This window comes from Sciurus carolinensis, chromosome 1 (assembly GCF_902686445.1).
Source record: "Sciurus carolinensis chromosome 1, mSciCar1.2, whole genome shotgun sequence".
In the NCBI taxonomy this organism is placed as follows: Eukaryota; Metazoa; Chordata; class Mammalia; order Rodentia; family Sciuridae; genus Sciurus; species Sciurus carolinensis.
This window is the reverse complement of record NC_062213.1, coordinates 9685662-9702311: the sequence shown is the minus strand read 5'-3', so window position 1 is coordinate 9702311 and position 16650 is coordinate 9685662. Positions and strand designations below refer to the sequence as shown.

Below are 16650 nucleotides of genomic sequence, written 5' to 3'. Positions count from 1 at the left end.
CGTACCTGAGGGGCATCAGCACAGCTCAGGACGCCTAGAAAGGCTCCGTGCACCGACAACGGTCCTGTTTCCTGGAGTAGAAGCTTTCTATTGAAATTCTTCATCAGTCTCCGTGGTGGGGAAGTTCCCCCCTTTCTCTTGCTTACTGGGAAAATTGACAGTCTGCCTACATTAACCGGGCATTCATTTGCATGATCCAAAGCAGATTTGTTCCAAGATGCGACATTCTGCTTCCCCTCCAAGCACAGGCATCTCCAAGGAAGGCAAGAAAAATCAGCAGCAGAGTGCCTCCGCCGTGCCCTGAGCTTGGCCGGGCTCGTCCTCGTTGGGGAGCAGGTGGAGTGGGGCCCGTGGCGGGCGGGGGGCGAGGAGCGCCTGAGAGTTGGAAGGCAGCACCTGGCAGCCAAGCACTGGCACAGGCTCCAGCACAGGGAGATCGGGTCCTTGGTGACAGAGTGCAGAAGGAGGTGAACCAGAGTCCCAGCTGTGCCTGCGACTTCCTGAAAAGAGACACCGGGCCACCGCTCGGGGCAGGGGACGTCGGACCCAGGGCGGAGCAGGGCTGCAGAGTCAGGAAAGCGCTCAGATCCTGGCTGTGGTCATCCTGCCCAGGCAAGTTGCTGAGCTGCAGTTTCTTTGGCCTTTGAGTGGCATGGGAGTCCCTGTCAGCCTCTTGTAACATTGTAAGAGGACAAGGACATCTAACAAAGGAGGCAGCTCCCACCACGGGGGCCTGAGGTCTCCCTGCCCTGGACTGCCTAGCGCACTGTGAGCCCGTCCTCCCAGCTGTACCCAGGCCCTCTCAGCCAGACGTTCACGTCACTTCTTCTAATTCTCCCCGTGACGCTGGCATTTACACATTCAGAGAAAGCTGAGGCTCAAGCAGGGTGGACTTGAGCTGGGCGCCTTGCACACGCCTGTAATCCCAGGGGCTCGGGAGGCTGAGGCAGGAGGATCGCAAGTTCAAAGCCAGCCTCAGCAAAAGTGAGGCGCTAAGAAACTCAGTGAGAACCTGTTTCTAAATAAAACGCAAAGTAGGGCTGGGGATGTGGCTCAGTGGTCAAGTGCCCCTGAGTTCAATCCCCAGTAACCCCCTCCAAAAAAAGAAGTGTGAACTTGATTCCTGCCCCAAATAGTAAACATCATATTTTATAACGACATTGGTATAAAGATGAATGCAGGTCAAGCAGAAATCATTGCAATATTTTCATTATTATCATTAGCATTTTCTTCTTCTGATTTTAAAATAAACTAACAGGAAATACTCCTGTGGGTCTTTACAAGTGTGGCAACACTCTGTGCTGGCCTGCCACCTGAGGGAGAGGTGGCCCTTGTCCCTCAGCATCCTAGTAAGCATAGGGGCCAGAAGTCACGCAAGAGTTCCTCTCTGCCCAGCCGGCTGGGATTTCCTCCTGTGTGGTGAACCGTCTTCTGGGCTCCAGGGCGAGTGGGGATAGCCAATCAGGTAAAGCCCCTGGCTCGTGGAGCCGTTCTTGTGGCTGGGACTATACACAATGATTTAAGATTGTCAGACCTCGGGTAGCGCTCTGTAGACAATGAGCCGGGGGATTGCAGTGGAAGTGACAGCATGAGGTGGCCCCGGGAAGCTCTTGGAGGAGGTGACTTTGGGTTGAGACCTGTGTGGTGAGAAGGAGCCCAGGGGAGATCTGGGGGCATTGCAAGTACAAAGGCCCTGAGCAGGGACAGCCTGGGCTGCCTGGTGGAGGCAGTAAGGCCCATGCTGGGAAATGCAGAGGGCAACTGAGAGCAAGGACAAGGCATGGGAGGCCCCGGAGGGGACCTCCAAGTAAGATCTCAGTCATCAGAAGGGTGATTTTATTCTCCTGTTATGGACTGTTTTTAAGCTGGGAAGTGATTGTATTGATTTACCCCTTATAAAAAGAGTATTCTGCTGGGTGTGGTGGTGCATGGCTGTTATCCAGCAATTTGGGAGGCTGAGGCAGGAGGATTTGAGTTCAAAGTTGGCCTCAGCAATTTATGGAGTCCCTAAGCAACTTAGTGAAGTCCTGTCTCAGAATTAAATATAAAAGGGTGGATGTGGCTCAGTGATTAAATACCCCTCGGTTCAATCCCCAGTACCAAAATAAAATAAATACAAAGATTATTCTTGCAGCTAAATGAAAAACTAACTCAACTGAAGTGGAGACTAGACTGCAGTTGTAGAACCCAGGGAGCAAACTTCGACAGGGCTGAGGAGGTGGGAACAGTTAGAAATGATCCAACTGGGGCCACATCTTGGTTGGCAGGTGGGCAGATGAGTTGGGGGTTCAAGGAGGGAGCTAGGGCTGTAGATATAGATTTAGAAGAACACCAGGAAAGCTTAATGTCACAAAAGCCAAGGAAAGGAAGGGATTCCCGATGGAAACCAAGGTCAGGTAGCAAGTGCCACTGGAAGCCGAGCAACAGGAGGGCAGAGGTCTGACCCTGGGCCTAAGGGCACATTGGCCATGGGAGAGGGGCATGAGGGCCATTTCAGCCCAGTGAGGGGAAGCAGGTGAGCAAGAATAAGTGAGAGAGTGGTCCCTCTGCTTCCCGAAACCATGCTCCCTCATGGCATTGGCGGAGCACTGTGCTCATTCAGGGGCCGGCCGCTTCTGCCTGGCCAGCTCTGCTCCAGGGCAAGACTAGGCCATGTTCATCTCGAATCCTCCATTCTTGACCAACAGTAGGTCAGTCTTCAATACTTGTCCCTCGGACGGACCAAGGGGTCCTACCTCCCAGGGAGCTCTGGAGAACCCCCAGGGCACGCAGGGCTGCACGCATTCATCCAACACTTAATATGGTCTCCCAACACTCCGGTAAACTCTGATCAGCTCTTTTCCTCTAGGGAGTCTGCTCTGGTTCTCCTCCTTCTCAGACCTGGGGTGCCATCCTCTTTCTGGAAACTTTGAAAGTAGCCGGTGCACAATACTGATCAAGAGCCTTTGTATACAAGGCACCCGACTCCCACGGAGCAGCACCCCTGCATCTGCCTTGGGATGGGGCAGGAGGGGTAGGGGAGACTCAGGAGAACCATCAGGATGGGGAACCCTGGGAAAGATGGGGAGTGGCAGAACAGGAGATCCTGTTGGCTGCAGGTCTTACCGGGGATCAGAAACAGCTGGGGAGGAAGATCTTGAGGTGAGCAAAGCAGGCGGAGGTGAGGAGGCACAGCTGTGCGCCCGCTGGCTTTGAGGGGCCTGAGCCATTTTGGGGAGGCAGGAGGCATTTGAGTAGAAGGTCTGAAGAAATGACCCCACCTGCAAGCACTTGTGGACTAAGGGGAAGAAAGGGGCAGCTGTGGTCACTGGGGTGTCATCACTCAAAAGTGGCCAGAGATAGCAGAGAAGATTCCAGAAATGGGCCTGAGCAGGGCTGTTGAGGAGTGAGGAGCTGGGGGAGGGTCACCCAGGTGAGCGGGTGATGGGTAGCAACAGTCGCCTGGGGGGCCACACCAAGCCACCAGATGGCCTTGGTGGGGGCACTTGGATGGGCAGGGAAGCTGTAGGGCGGAGGGAGGAGCGGAGCCCCTGCAGGTGTGTGCCTACTGACCATGCACTGCTGAGAGGCCAGGGGCAGCTGGAGGAGACCCCCTGCCCGAACTTCCGGGGACCTCTTGGCTCTAGGGGGGTGGGGTTGCACAGTGCTGCACATCGTAGTTCTGAGAGTCGGGCAGCCTCAGAGGGAAGGAAGGGGACTTCGGTCCAAGAGAAGAAAGGGCTGCGGGTGGACCATTTCCCATTTCTCTAAGAAGGAGGGGAGTGCAGGCCTGGGGAGGGTCTGGGGAGGACACGGGTTTCCATGGCATCCTGGGACAGGTGTGGCAGAACCACAGCCAGCAGGGAGCGGTGGCCCGTTGGCTCCTTACTGGGACTGAAAGCTGGGGATCACTTCAGGGGTGCTGGCCTGCTGCATGCACCTTCCTGTCTGCCAGCTCACGTCTGCAAACCATGAGGGACAAGTGCCTGCAGGTCCCTCTGGGAGCAAAAGGCAGCCGAGGCCCCCGGCCGCCAGCCTCCCAGCCCTGGCCTTGCCCCTGCTTCTCCACCCTTGCTTCCTCGCTGGCCCGTTTGGCCTCCTGCTCTTCCTTACCCTGCCGCCCACGTGACTGACCCTCGCTCCCTCAGTCTAGGCTCAGCTGTCCTCTACACCGCCCACCCAGCTGACCAGATGCACAGTAGGGACCCTCACCCTCCAGCTTCCCCTCCCACCCTGCTCTGCTGGGCTTGGTGCTCCCAGCAGATTTGTGGCCCTGAGAGGAGCAGAGCAGGTGTTAGCTCATCGCTGGGTCCCCAGTGCTTGGCCGCTGGGGCACTGTGGACACTGTGTGGATGCTGGCCCAGAGGACGGAGTTGAAGGTCAGGCCTGCCACCCAGGGTTCCCATGGTGCCTCAGATGGCGCTTGGCACGGGTTTCTCAAAGGCCACGGCCCCCGCCACTGAGGAGCGAGGCATCCAGTGCGACGTTGCGTACCCCACAGGCTCCAGGGCTTCCCAGAGCCCAGACTCTCCCAGGGGACATGCTGAAGGCAGTTCTTCAAGCCACACGCGGGAGCTGCCAGTTCCTGAGAGCCCCTTAGCGTGGCGGCCTGTGACAGATCCGCGGTCTGAGGCAGGTCCTGCCTGTGATCACAGCTCGGAAGCGCCTGGCAGTCAGAGGCAGCTCGCTGCCCTCCTGCTGGCTCCCTAATTAAACTAGCAGCCGCATCTGCGCCCCGGGCCGTGCCAAGAACAGAGAGAGGTGTCTTGTGTGTCTTGCTGAACACGTGCCCTTCACATCTCGGTGCCCCTGAGGGGCTGGCGCCCACGCCCGGTCTCCAGAACTCTGGCTGTAGGGAGACCCCCTGGAGAGGAGCTCGGATCGCAGTCCCCTGAAGCGAGATGGCCCTCCCTCAACCACCCGGCTGCACAACTGTCACCACTGTTTCTGCAAGAGGCGCCTCTCAGCCATACCCGGGGCTCGGCCGGCAACCTGGTGCTCCTAACGGCCACCGCGTTGTGGAAAGGGCTTCTGCAGCAGCCATGAAGGAAGCGCTGCCCTTGCTTGAGGGGCGGGGTGGGGGTTCATCATTTCTAGGGCTGGTTTTGGGAGGCCCACAGCCCCCAGGACCAGCCCTTTAAGACACCAGCTTTCCTCCACCTAAGCTGGACGCCAGGTTGAGGCTATGATAGTGACAGTAACAGCAGCCAGGGTGCTCAGCACTCCTCTGGTTTCGCGTCATTTGGCATCGTGACGATTTTAGAAAAGGATAACCCTATTGTGCCCATTTTACAGATGAGGAGACAAAGGCTCAGAGAGATTAGTAACTTTCCCAAGATCACAGAGCTACCATGTGACAAATTTAGCTTCCAACCCAAGGGATTTAAACTCAAGATGTTTGACGTCACACCAAGCCCCCTTTAGCCCCCAGCCCGCCTCGGCTCTAGGGATGGTGGGTCTTCTAGTGATCCCTCCTACACCTGCTTGTCTATGGAGTGCCTGGCCCCACACTGAACACGGGCTGTTGATTCAGTCCCTCCCCTGCCTGTGGAAGGCTGGAGCAGCAGACTGTCAGGGGCCGCGCCCGGGAGTTAAGCAGGGGTGCTGAGAGCACTCGGGCCCACTCTCCTGGGACGGGCTGATCGTCACTCACGGATTGACCTGGCCCGGAGAACCACGCTAAGCCTTCGTACGCACGTTTGATTAGAACCTGAAGGTGATTTGTGCAATAGGCACCTTTATCATCTACCTTGTATAAATCAAGAAACTGAGTGACAGCGTGGGTAAATGATGCTCTCAAGGTCCCAGAACGAAGAGGGGGCATGCGCGTGGACCCCAGGGCCTACCCCGTCCACCACCATGGCCTACTTCCAGGAGGAGGTGGCCGCAGAGCAAGCCCTGTCTGTCCTCGCACCCTGCTACTAGGCAGTGTTCCCAGAGAGCAGCACCAGCAGTGCCCGGGAGCCTGTGAAATGAACCTTCTAGTCCTCACCCAGCTCTGTGAGTGGAATGGCAAGTCCAAGCCCCCTGAGTGCACGCTGAAGTTACATGGCTCAGGTGGAGCCCACCGCTGACCAGGCCGAGCTGGGGGAAGGGTTTAGGCACCCGCCAAGGCTCGAGTGAGAGGGCGCCTTTGGCTTCCGGGAGACCAGCACTTTCGCACTGTCTGCAGCCCTTTGGGTGGTGTGGTCATCTCAGCCGCGTAGTTCTCAGGCCCAGCAGCAGCTTGTTGGGGTCCAGGACACAGGCACGGCGGAGCTGGGCTCACTCCTCATCTCCATGACTGACTTAGCTGTGTGACAGTGAATGTAGCACTTAACCTCTCTGAGCCAGTCTCCCCTGGCACCCTTCCAGGGTGTCATGTGATGAAGCAGGAGAACCTATATCCAGGGTCCAGCGTAAGGTCAGACATGCCAGGTGCACAGTACGGCACTTCTAGCCCTTGGCTGTCCTTAGGCTGCTTCAGAGCATGGCCCATCCGTATCAGTCCACCACACAGGGTCTCCGCCCGGGCTCTGGTAGCCTCAGCACCGCACGGCGTGGCCCACAGCCTCTCAGGCCGGCGCCTGGCTATCCCCCCACCCCCTTGGTGGTGTGTCTGAGGGCCTGGGGTCCAGAGCAGGAGCCTCCCGGATGTGCACCCTGTGCACAGCTGGCACGGGCTCGAGGTGCTGCGCCCAGGCCTCACCGTGGCCATCCCGTGTGGGGAACCCAAGGTGGCCTGTGCCTCCCCAGGTCCAGGCAGCTGGGGGTCCAGTGGAGAGCTACTGTCCTTGGATGCCCAGGCTCCCCGGCGATCCTCCATCCCCACTTCTGCTCCGGGCCCTGGGAGCGGGAGGCCCTGTGCCTCCCCTCACTGCAAAGCCTCCGTCCACAGCGACGGCCCGGCCTCTGCCCTCCCCCTGCCAGCCCACCTCCACTGCCTCCTGGCCTCTGCTCCCGGCTTGTCTCTGAGCCAACAGGCCTGGGCGCCATGTGGCCCCCACACAGTCAGGCCTTGCTGATTTCCTGCAGTGTCAAGAAATGAAGAGGAAAAAGCAAAGGGAAGGAGCTTTCTCCCGTGAGGAGAGACACACCTAGGGTCATTTAATAAAGTGGTTTGGGGCTTGGGTTCATCCTTCCGTTTTCTAATTGAAGCCACCGAAGCCCAGGATTAATAAAGAGAGATCTTTTATTAAGTGTTTCAGGCCAGGCTTTGAGCTGGGTGCTTCACCGTGTCATTTCTAATTCTCAGGACAATGCTGTGAGATAGATTTTAATTAACTCCAGTATGCCTGTGAGGAACCTGAGCATCAGAGAGGTTAAGTGGCTGCCCAAAGTCACACAGCTCGGAAATGTAAGAGAGGGCTTCACACCTGGGTTGCTGACTCCAGGCCAGGTCCTTGAACTGAGACTCCTGGGTCCTCTTAGCCCATCCCATGAGCAAACAGCCGTGACTCTGGCAGAACATTTTGCTGGTGACTAAATCCTTAAGATAAAACCAGGGCTGGCTCACTATTATCATACCCATTTTAAAAATATAACAATCAAAGAGAGGTGAACTCGCCCCCAAGGTCCCCAACACCTGGCAGCTGGCCCTTGACCCCTGAGCTGAACTGCACACTCAATGCCTTTCACTGCTCTGACCCCAGGGTAGATTCCTGGCCCTGGCGTGGAGGCCCCGGTGTCCTGCCTTCCAGCATGGCTGGTGATTGAGCTGGGGAGGGGCAAGGGCCTGACTGTCACTCACAGTGAGACCAGGGTGCACCCAGCTGTGCTGCCTGTCCTGAGCAGGCTGCAGGGCTCTCGGCCTGACAGCAGTGGATGCCAGGGTGGCTGAGGCCCCGTCTCACACTATTTCAGTGAAGCCCCCTGAGGTGCGTAGCCCAGGTTGTAGAGAATAGCTAGTGAACAAATGCTGACCACTGTCTCTCGTTTATGTTACCAAATCTTCCAAACTGTCCACAGAGACAGAGAATGAGGTGTAGCAGTCCCCCTGAGCACTGGCAGCTTGTGAAGTCCACGTGATGGTGGCAGGTGGGCGTTGGGCACAGGCAGGGTGGACAGGGCCAGACGCCCGCTCTCAGAGGCCTCGGACATGGGAGGAGTGAGGGGACGAGAGTGGTTCACAGTGTCCTTGTGGGTCTGTGAGCGAGTGTGTGTGTGTGGCTGTGTGTTTGTGGGTTCGTATGCACAGAGTCTCTCACAGGACCTTGGCCGCCGACAGTGGTCAGTAGCAGCTGGAAGTTGCTGGAAGGATGAGGCTCACTGTTCACCATTCAGGCTTAACGAATATTAATGTGCTTTCAGATTCGCCTCAGGCTGCCTTCCAAGAAATAAAACGTTACAGAGACATTTAAGGGAAGCCTCTTGCCACGCGGCTCCCTGCCTTGGCTCCCTGCTCTCCTCTGAGGCCGGCAAGCAGCCGCCAACGGCTGTGTGTCTGATCAGTTTTCAACTGCTGGGTCCAGGCAGCTGGGTCAGCCGGGCTCAGGGTCAGCCAGTCCCCAGGGAGAGGGGCCCCAGCCCAGGGGAGCCGGCTGAGGCAGGCCCTTCCGCCGCTGACCTGGAGTCCTGTGGGATGAGCAGGGCCCGAGGTTCACACAAGATCTGGAGAGACCCAAACGTGGGTGGGCCTGGCCAGGGTGCAGCGGCCTGGGCCTCACACCCAGGACCTCGCCCTCACATCCAGCTGCCCACTGTCTGCAGAAATGAGGAAAATGAGTCCTGGGGCAAGGAAGTGGTCTGCCTCTGACTCCCAGTGTGCAGAGCAGCAGAGCCAGCGTGTCCTGGCCCCCTGGGTAAAGCAGCCCCCGGCTGCAGCCTCCTCGAGGCCTCTGGCCCTGCCAGTCCTCAGAGCCCACTCCTTGATGGACATGCATTCCTCACTGCTCCACGTCTGTTCACCAGAACGTGCGCCCAGGGGTGGCCGCCATGCCTGTGGCTGCCTCCCCAGCCCCGCAGTGTGGGCCCAAGGAAGAGTTCAGCTGGTGTGGCCAGCGCACTGGCTTCCTGGGGACCCAGACGCTGAGGATGAGCTTGGGCCTCCTGGCCCCAAGATGCACCCGCTGGTCCCATGTCAGCCAGGGAGACGCAGGTGCGACCTGCTACAGGCCACGTCACGTACCCCTCGCGGATGGTCTCCGCGGTCCTTTGCGGAACTTCCATTTTCAGAGGCACAACCCCTCAGGTAGGGTCACAGGAAGAAGGAGGCAGAGCTGGGAGTCAAACCCCAATGACTGGCTTCAGCACCCTGTCTCACAGCTTTCCAGGAGAAAATTCTAGAACAAAGCTCGTGGGACCACGACTTGGGCCTTTCAGAATATAACTGGGGAATTTTATGTCTTTTTTTTTTTAAGCAATTTGAGGAAAGTCAAGGCCGGGCCAACAGCAAAACAGCCTTTTACCAGGCGCTGCAGAATTCTCTGGGTGGCGAGGCCTCGGATGCCCGCGTGCTGGCTGCCGCCACCTGGTACTACTCCCTGGAGCACTCCACAGACGACTACGCCTCCTTCTCCCGGGCGCTGGAGAACGCCACCCGGTAGGCCAGGCCTGGGGGGCTCCTGTCCCCTGAACCCTTCAGCTTATGGCATAGGGCGGGCGGAACCAAGGGAAGGCAGTGCTGGGGCTGGGGCCCTGCTGCCAGGCACCCTGCGGTGGAGCAGGGAGAAACCCAGCTCTTCCTGGGCCACACTGAGCCTAGAGAGCAGAGAGACCAGGCGCCTGTCACGGGAGCCCCCGTGTGGCACACAGGGCCACGCCCCAGAGCACCACCGCGTGCCAGCATCGAGCCCTGGCCCCCCTCAGCCTGGTGCCCTCAGACTCGGACTCTGCTGGGAAGCGTCACCTGGAGGGTGTGAGTGTCCCACTGCCGCACTGGGCCTCTCCACCCAGGGGCTGGGATGGCACTGGAGGGTCACTGCTCAGAATACAGCTTCGCGCCACCCCTCGGATCTTGTGGGCAGAGGATGCTTTCCCTCGAGTGGAGAGCTCTGCTTTCAAGCTAGCAGTCCACAGCCAGGTCTGGGGCCCAGTCCTCGGCTGGACCTTAAGAGCACACAGATGTCCAGCCCCTGACCCTGAGGGGCTCTGGCTGAAGTCACAACTTCCCCAGCCCGAGTGGTAGGAGGAGTCGGGCCAGGGCCGCGGTGGACCACCCCCTTGGAGCCTCACCTTCACACTCCCACTGAGCAAGCACCTTCGTCTCAATGGCCCTGCTTACTGAGGGGCCTGTGTGGTGTTTCTAGCCCTGACCATTGTGAGACCTTAGAACAGTAGGGCACCAGGCCTGTCTCTCAGCGGGAAGGTGCAGGTGGAGAGGGGCCTGGCTGGGAGTCACCTTTCTCTGCCCTGCCGATGGGACTCAAAGTCTGGTGGGCTCTCTGAGTCTAGCCAGGCCTGCCCGCCTCCTAGGCACACAGCCTGCACATTGCCACCAGCATGACAGCACACTGGCGTGAGTCAATGCTTCCTAAATATATTCAGCACCCCAGAGGGGAGCGGAGTGGACCTTGAAGGCAGGTGTTGATCCACAGTCCTGACGTCAGGCCTGGAGGACTCTCGGCGATCCAGCTGCCTGCGCCTTGGGACATTGAGCAGCATCCCCGCCCCTGCACACCAGATGCCAGGAGAAATTTCCCACCCCCAGTTCTCCAGACACTGCCAGAAGGTCCCCTGGGGTGGCAAACTCGCCTCCAGTCCAAAGCCATAGGTTTCAGACCTCAAATGAGAGGAGACGAGAACCGTGTCAATGCACGGTGACCTTACGCTCCTCTCTGCAGTATGCTGACTACGCACTCGCTGTGAGATGCTGAGCTCCCAGATCCTGGGTGAGAGCGACGTTCTAGGAGCTTTGTCCCATGGCTTGCTTGACCCCAGGATGCAACACCACAGGCACAAGTATGGGGTCAGGGTCTGCCCCAAACCAGAGCAGGTGATGTCCCCCACCTGGCTCTCCCACCAGCGTGGCACTTGAAGCCACTGAGAAGAGTGCTGGGGGGCTGGAGGGGGTGTTCTCCGCCGGGCCAGTGGGAGCCTGGGACGAGGGGCCCGGTCCTGGCCCAGCTGCCCATGGAGCTGCGTGTGACAGACCCCCTTCTCTGTCCTTGCCCAGGGACTACTTCATCACCTGCCCCACGATTGACATGGCCAGACTCTGGGCAAGGCAGGCCCGAGGAAACGTCTTCATGTACCATGCCCCCCAAAGCTACGGCGGTGGCAGGTAAGGTGGCCCCAGGGCGTAGGCAGAGAAGGCAGTGTGGAGGGGACCTGCCACTGTTGTGATCCTTAGGGAGGCTGGGAAAGAGGGCAGGGCAGAGGCCCGCGCCTTGGCTCAGTGACATGGGATACTCCAGAAACCTCTCTAGGCTCTGTTTCATTGTCTGAAAAGTGGGATGATAGTAAGAGCCACCCTGTGTCATGGACTGCAGTCAGGGAAAGCGAAACCCAGAAGGCTTTGAGAAGGGGACCCACTTTGGAACTGCGGCACACACTGTTCCCTGGTGACCTGGTGGGGAGGAGCTTTTCATGGACTTTGCTGCTACAGGTTCACCTAGTTCCTCTAAGAAGGGAGCGCTTAACTGAAGGACATGACCTTCCAAGGTATGAAGGGGTTTATTCCAACCAAAGGAAAGTTCCCCCAATTTATATATCCCGCTTCCAGAAGAGTCCAAGACACCTTATGACAGAAGCCTCAGGTGCAATAAAATCATCAAAGTAGGGCAGAGAGAGGAGAGGTCCACGGGAAGGCCCCTGAGGGCCAGGAGAGACCGCAGTGACTTCCCAGGAGCGGGGCGATTGGAGGAGGCCGCGGCAGGGCTCGCTCCTCGCAGCTCCAGGAGCTGAACCAAGGAAGGGCAGGCTCGGTGTGGCCAGGCATGACCCTGGCCACCACCACAGGGTCCGGGAGCATGGCGAGGAGGGGCCGGGGCCGGGGCCGTCCTGGGCTCTGCAGCAGCGCTGGGGGCACCTGTTCTACTCTGGTGGCCTGTAGCACAAAGCCTCTTGTCCGTGTGGGGAAATCCTGGGACCCTTCCCCGCAGGGCGGTGGCTTCTGCATCACTCCAGGTCAGATGAGCCCCCTCCCCCTGGGGTGCTTCTGGAAACCTCCGGGGGACGGCAGTGGTCCCGCCCTGCGCCGCCCTCAGTAGGCATTCCCAGCAACACACTGTCCCAAAGCTGCACAGGCCGTGCTGCTTGGATCTACGTAAGCGCAGAGGCAAGGCTGCCCCCCGGGGTCTTGGACATCAGCCATCACACCCAGGGCCACAGGAGGTGGACGGAGGGGCGCCAGCTCCAGAGGTCCAGTCCGCACTCACCAGCTGTGCCGTCTTGGGCAGCTCCTGTGTCTCCGATCTGCCTTGTCAAATGAGGTGGATAGTGTCCCCCTCACGGCTGGCCTTAATGATCTCTGCAAAATGACTCTCCAGCGCACAGGTCTTTACTGGTGCTGCTTTGCAAGGACAGAGGGCAGTCTCCTAAACACAGAGGGTTTATCATGAAAGTTAGCCATGTCCCTGTAGGAGACTGAATAATGGCTCCCTGCAGACGCAGGCCAGATCCCTGCAGCCTGCAGGTACCTCACAGCGTCCCTGTCCCCCGTTCACAGTGGAGCCTTCTGCAGCTTCAGTTACCACAGTCCACTGGCAGGTCGGGGCTCTGTGATCCCCAGGACAAAGTGTCACCCTGCTGATGTGAAGTCAGCAGGTCAGCAGAAGCCTGGGCCTGTGTCCTGGCGCCTCCCTTGCCCCTCCCTGCCTGGTCCCGTGGGTGTCGTGTAGTCTCACATCTTCTCAGGAGGAAGGGTGAGCAGGAGCCTGGCAGGCAGGATATGCCACTCACACGGTCTCCACACCGCGTGTCGTCATTGTTCTGGGCCGAGTCCTGGTCACCCGTCTCTTTCTGTGCCTAATTCATAAGTTGAACTTTATCATTGATACGTAAAGGAGAAGCCTCAGCATATCCAGGGTTTAGTGCTGCCTGCCGTTCGAGGCACCCTCTTGGGTCTCAGAACTTGTCCCTAAAGATAAGGGGGCTGCTGTACAGGGAACGAGGGTCCTGGCAGATGTGGTTAAGACCGATGTGGGGAAGCCATGCTGGGTCACCAGGTGGGCCCTGCACACAGTCACTAGGATCCAGTGAGAGAGGCGGAGGGAGGGAACGTCACTGCAGGAGGGGAGGAGAAGGCCCCGAGCCCACAGGAAGAAGGGAGGGACGTGGCCACAAGCCAAGGAGGCAGGCAGCCCCCAGAGCTGGGAGGACAAGGCGTGGAGGCTCCCGGGAGCGTTGGTTCCCACCCCCCTTGGCTGGGTGAAGCTGACTGTGGACTTCAGGTCCCAGACCTGTGACAGGATACATGCTTGTGGCCTTCAGCCCCGGTGTGTGGTCATCTGTGACAGCATCCTCGGGGACTAGCTCAGAGCTCAGGCTTCCTGGCCTCGCCAGGCACCCATGGCCTCCGTGGTTTCTCTGAAGAGAAAATTCGGCCTTCACAGCACAACCCAGAAACATTCGGCCTCTTATGTGGTGAGCAAGGTTAATGTGACTGTCCCTATTTTACAGCGGGACAGTAGCTTAGTCCACCTGGTCTGCTGTGGTGACACACCTCGGGCTGACAGTTGGGAACAGCACGAGTTTATCACGTGGTTCCTGCAGGCTGCGGGTCCAAGTTCAGGGATCTGGCAGAAGCGGGGTCCAGTGCAGGGTCCCCCTGGCCTCAAGGATGTCCCCTGCCATGTCCTCACATAGTGGAAGGATGGCCAGGCTCCTGAGACCTTCTATAAATATGCCATTCCCATCCACAGGTGGTGGACTGGTCACCTCCCAAGGCACTACTGCTTAATACCAACTCAGCAGCGAGGGTCGTGGGGGACACGGCAGTCAGCCGTGGCAGAGGGCCTGGGGTGGAAGGGGTTCACCACGGTCCCCATGGTGGGGAGAGGCTTCTCCCAACCTCAGGACTGGGACCCTTCCCCCCGAAACATGTGGTCCCTGCTTCGGGTTCCTTGTAACCCCAGCCTGATCCAACCCAGGTCCAGCAACCACTTCGAGTTGTGGGAAGGGACTGGCTGCAGCCAGGGCTCTGGAGAGGGGCGTGGGAGGAGGAGGGGCAGGACAGCAGCTGCTGGGACAAGGACCCTCGCAGTCCAGGGGCAGCGGCCACCCACACGTGGAGCCTGCCCCAGCGCCCACTGGGCCGGGATGCTCCCCTGCGCTCCTGTCCAGCCGTCTGCCTCCCCGACTCTTAGGCCCGAGGGGCCAGCAGAGGGAAAGCCCTCCTGCGGCAAGCGCGGTTCCCCAGAAGCCTCAACACTGCGGCCTGGGCCCCAGATGAGGAAACACCTGCCTGTGACTGCAGAAGGACAGACAGACAAAACGGAGGCATTCACACCATCCAGCCTGGATCGTGGTGCCTGGCCCCCGGGGAGCTCACAGGCTGCCATGATGGGGGCCACAGACCCGGTGCCCAGAGCAACACAGATGCGCTCTCAGGCAGGTGCTGGAGGCCAGAGGCCAGAGGCCAGAGGCCGGAGACAAGGTCGGCAGGGCCTTGCTTCCCGAAGGCTGCACAGGTGCCTCCCAGGCCCGTCCTGCTGCTGCGGCCCTAGGCCTCCTTCCTGTGCTTCTTCATGTCGTCTTCCTTTGTGTGTCTGCCTCTGGGTCCACTTTCCCCTTTCCCAGGGACCCAGTGCTGGATCAGGCCCAGCCTGATGACCTCCCTTCAGCTTGATCACGTCTGTGCAGAGACCCTCACTCTAGGCAGCGGGGCTTAGGCTCCAACGTGTGCTCCGGGGAGGACACAGACCGCCCGTGACACCTGCTCCTCTCTAAGATGACGGTGCTGGGCCAGGGACTCCCCAGCACTAGGGCCTGGGGGTCCGAGAAGGAGAATTCTGGAGACAATGAACCTGTCTCCCACGGCTGGTCTGGGCTTCTCTGATGCTGAGTGGCCTCCCATGACCCTCCTGGAACGGGCTGCAGGACCCTCCCATGGGGCAGCCTCGACCGCGCACCAGACCCCACAGCTGCCTCAGGAGTCTTCGCGGCTCTGGGCACCTCAGCCCGTGACCTCCTGGCACAGATGGGGACCGGTGCTAGAAGTCTGCGAAGGACAGAAGCTGACCCAGCCACCGCACTGAAGGGTGGGGTGGGTCCTCGCCTCTCTAGTTTCAGACTCTCAGGGCTGGATTTTGCCATCTGTAGAGTGGGCGCAGATAGAGAGGGGTGACGTCCTGTCGTCGCTGGAGCAGGGACCCCCGGGCCCCTGAGGTGGCCAGCAGGGCCGACTCTGTGCCTCCCGGCCCCTCCCTCGTCTCACCAACGGCTCCAGTGACCGTCCAGGCTGCTCTGCGGGGAAGTGTGAGGTCCTCGGCCATCTCCAGGGCTGTGACTCAGGTTCTGCCATCTCAGGAGCCACTGTGTCATTAGAGACATTGCCACACGTGCTGAGCAAACTGGGGTCCTCGGAAGGCAGGGACTCTGGCGTCCACTAGGTTGGGTGAGGAACAAGCCCTTGACCCTTATCAGCTCCGTGACCTGAGGAAGTCACACAGCCCATGGTGACTCGGTTTCCTCATCTGAACAATGGGCCCCACAGAACCTTCCGCGGAGAGATCACGACCAACACTCTGAATGGAGCAGGGCCTGGCGCACCAGGGGCGCTAGGAGTACCTGCCATCCTGGCCGTGAGAACGCGTCCCCAAGGACTCCTGTGCAGAGCTCCCTCCAGCCCCATTGCCGCACAGACTGGCCCAGGCAGACGCAGGATCAGTGAGCAGGTCCCAGCCAGGACGAGTGCTGGCCGTTTAGGGCTCTTCTCCTAGGCCTCCCTCCCTCGCCCTCCCTCTCCTCCTCTCCTTCCCTCTCCCCTCCCTCTCCCCCTCTCCTTCCCCCTCCCTCTCCCTCCCTCACCCTCCCTCTCCCCCTCTCCTTCCCCCTCCCTCTCCCCCTCCCCCTCTCCTTCCATCTCCCTCTCCCCGTCCCTCTCCCCCTCCCTCTCCCTCTCCCCCTCCCTCTTCCCCTCCCTCTTCCCCTCTCCCCCTCCCTCTTCCCCTCCCTCTTCCCCTCTCCTCCTCTCCTTCCCCCTCTCTCCCCCTCTCCTTCCCCCTCCCTCTCCTCTCCCCCTCTCCCCCTCTCCTTTCCCCTCCCTCTCCCCCTCTCCTTCCCCCTCCCTCTCCCTCTCCCCCTCTCCCCCTCTCCTTCCCCCTCCCTCTCCCTCTCCCCTCCCCTCCTCTCCCTCTCCCTCTCCCTCCCCTCCTCTCCTTCCCCCTCCCTCTCCCTCTCCCCTCCCCTCCCCTCCTCTCCCCTCCCCTCCCCTCCCCTCCCCTGGAGCTGTCACACCTCCCAATCTATTTCTGGCTCAAATCTACACACTTAAAATATCCGTGTGTGCTGCACCCAGCCATCTGTCTCCTACCTTCGTGTCTGCGCGTACGCTGGTTTTCCTGGCAACGCTGGCAGACACACACAGTCCTTGCTTCCTTCCAGACTGTCCCTGACGGCTGCACATTGACTGCAGGTCTCTAATTGCCCCCTGGATTATCAGTGAGATCTCCGTCCCTGAAACAGAGGGCCAGCCAGCCAGCCCGAGGGAAGAGGGGGCATGAGGCTGGGGCAGGCGACAAAGATCCAGAAACCCACAGCCTGAGGGGACATTAGAGGGTCAGATTCAAAGAATCGCAGGACATAACTCCT

General features: G+C 59.6%; 2 protein-coding genes across 2 annotated transcripts in view; one reads left to right on the top strand and one right to left on the bottom strand.

Annotated features, from left to right (window-relative positions):
* Sla (Src like adaptor) overlaps nt 1–210 on the bottom strand; it is a 54590-nt gene extending 54380 nt beyond the window's left edge. Inside the window, exon 1 of the mRNA XM_047522987.1 lies at nt 6–210. The gene's annotated coding sequence lies outside the window, so the exon portion shown is untranslated. The remainder of the gene's footprint in view (nt 1–5) is intronic.
* Tg (thyroglobulin) overlaps nt 1–16650 on the top strand; it is a 222849-nt gene that overhangs the window by 194349 nt on the left and 11850 nt on the right. The window contains 2 exon segments of the mRNA XM_047522972.1: nt 9318–9499; nt 11072–11179. Coding sequence (XP_047378928.1) covers nt 9318–9499; nt 11072–11179 — 290 coding nt within the window.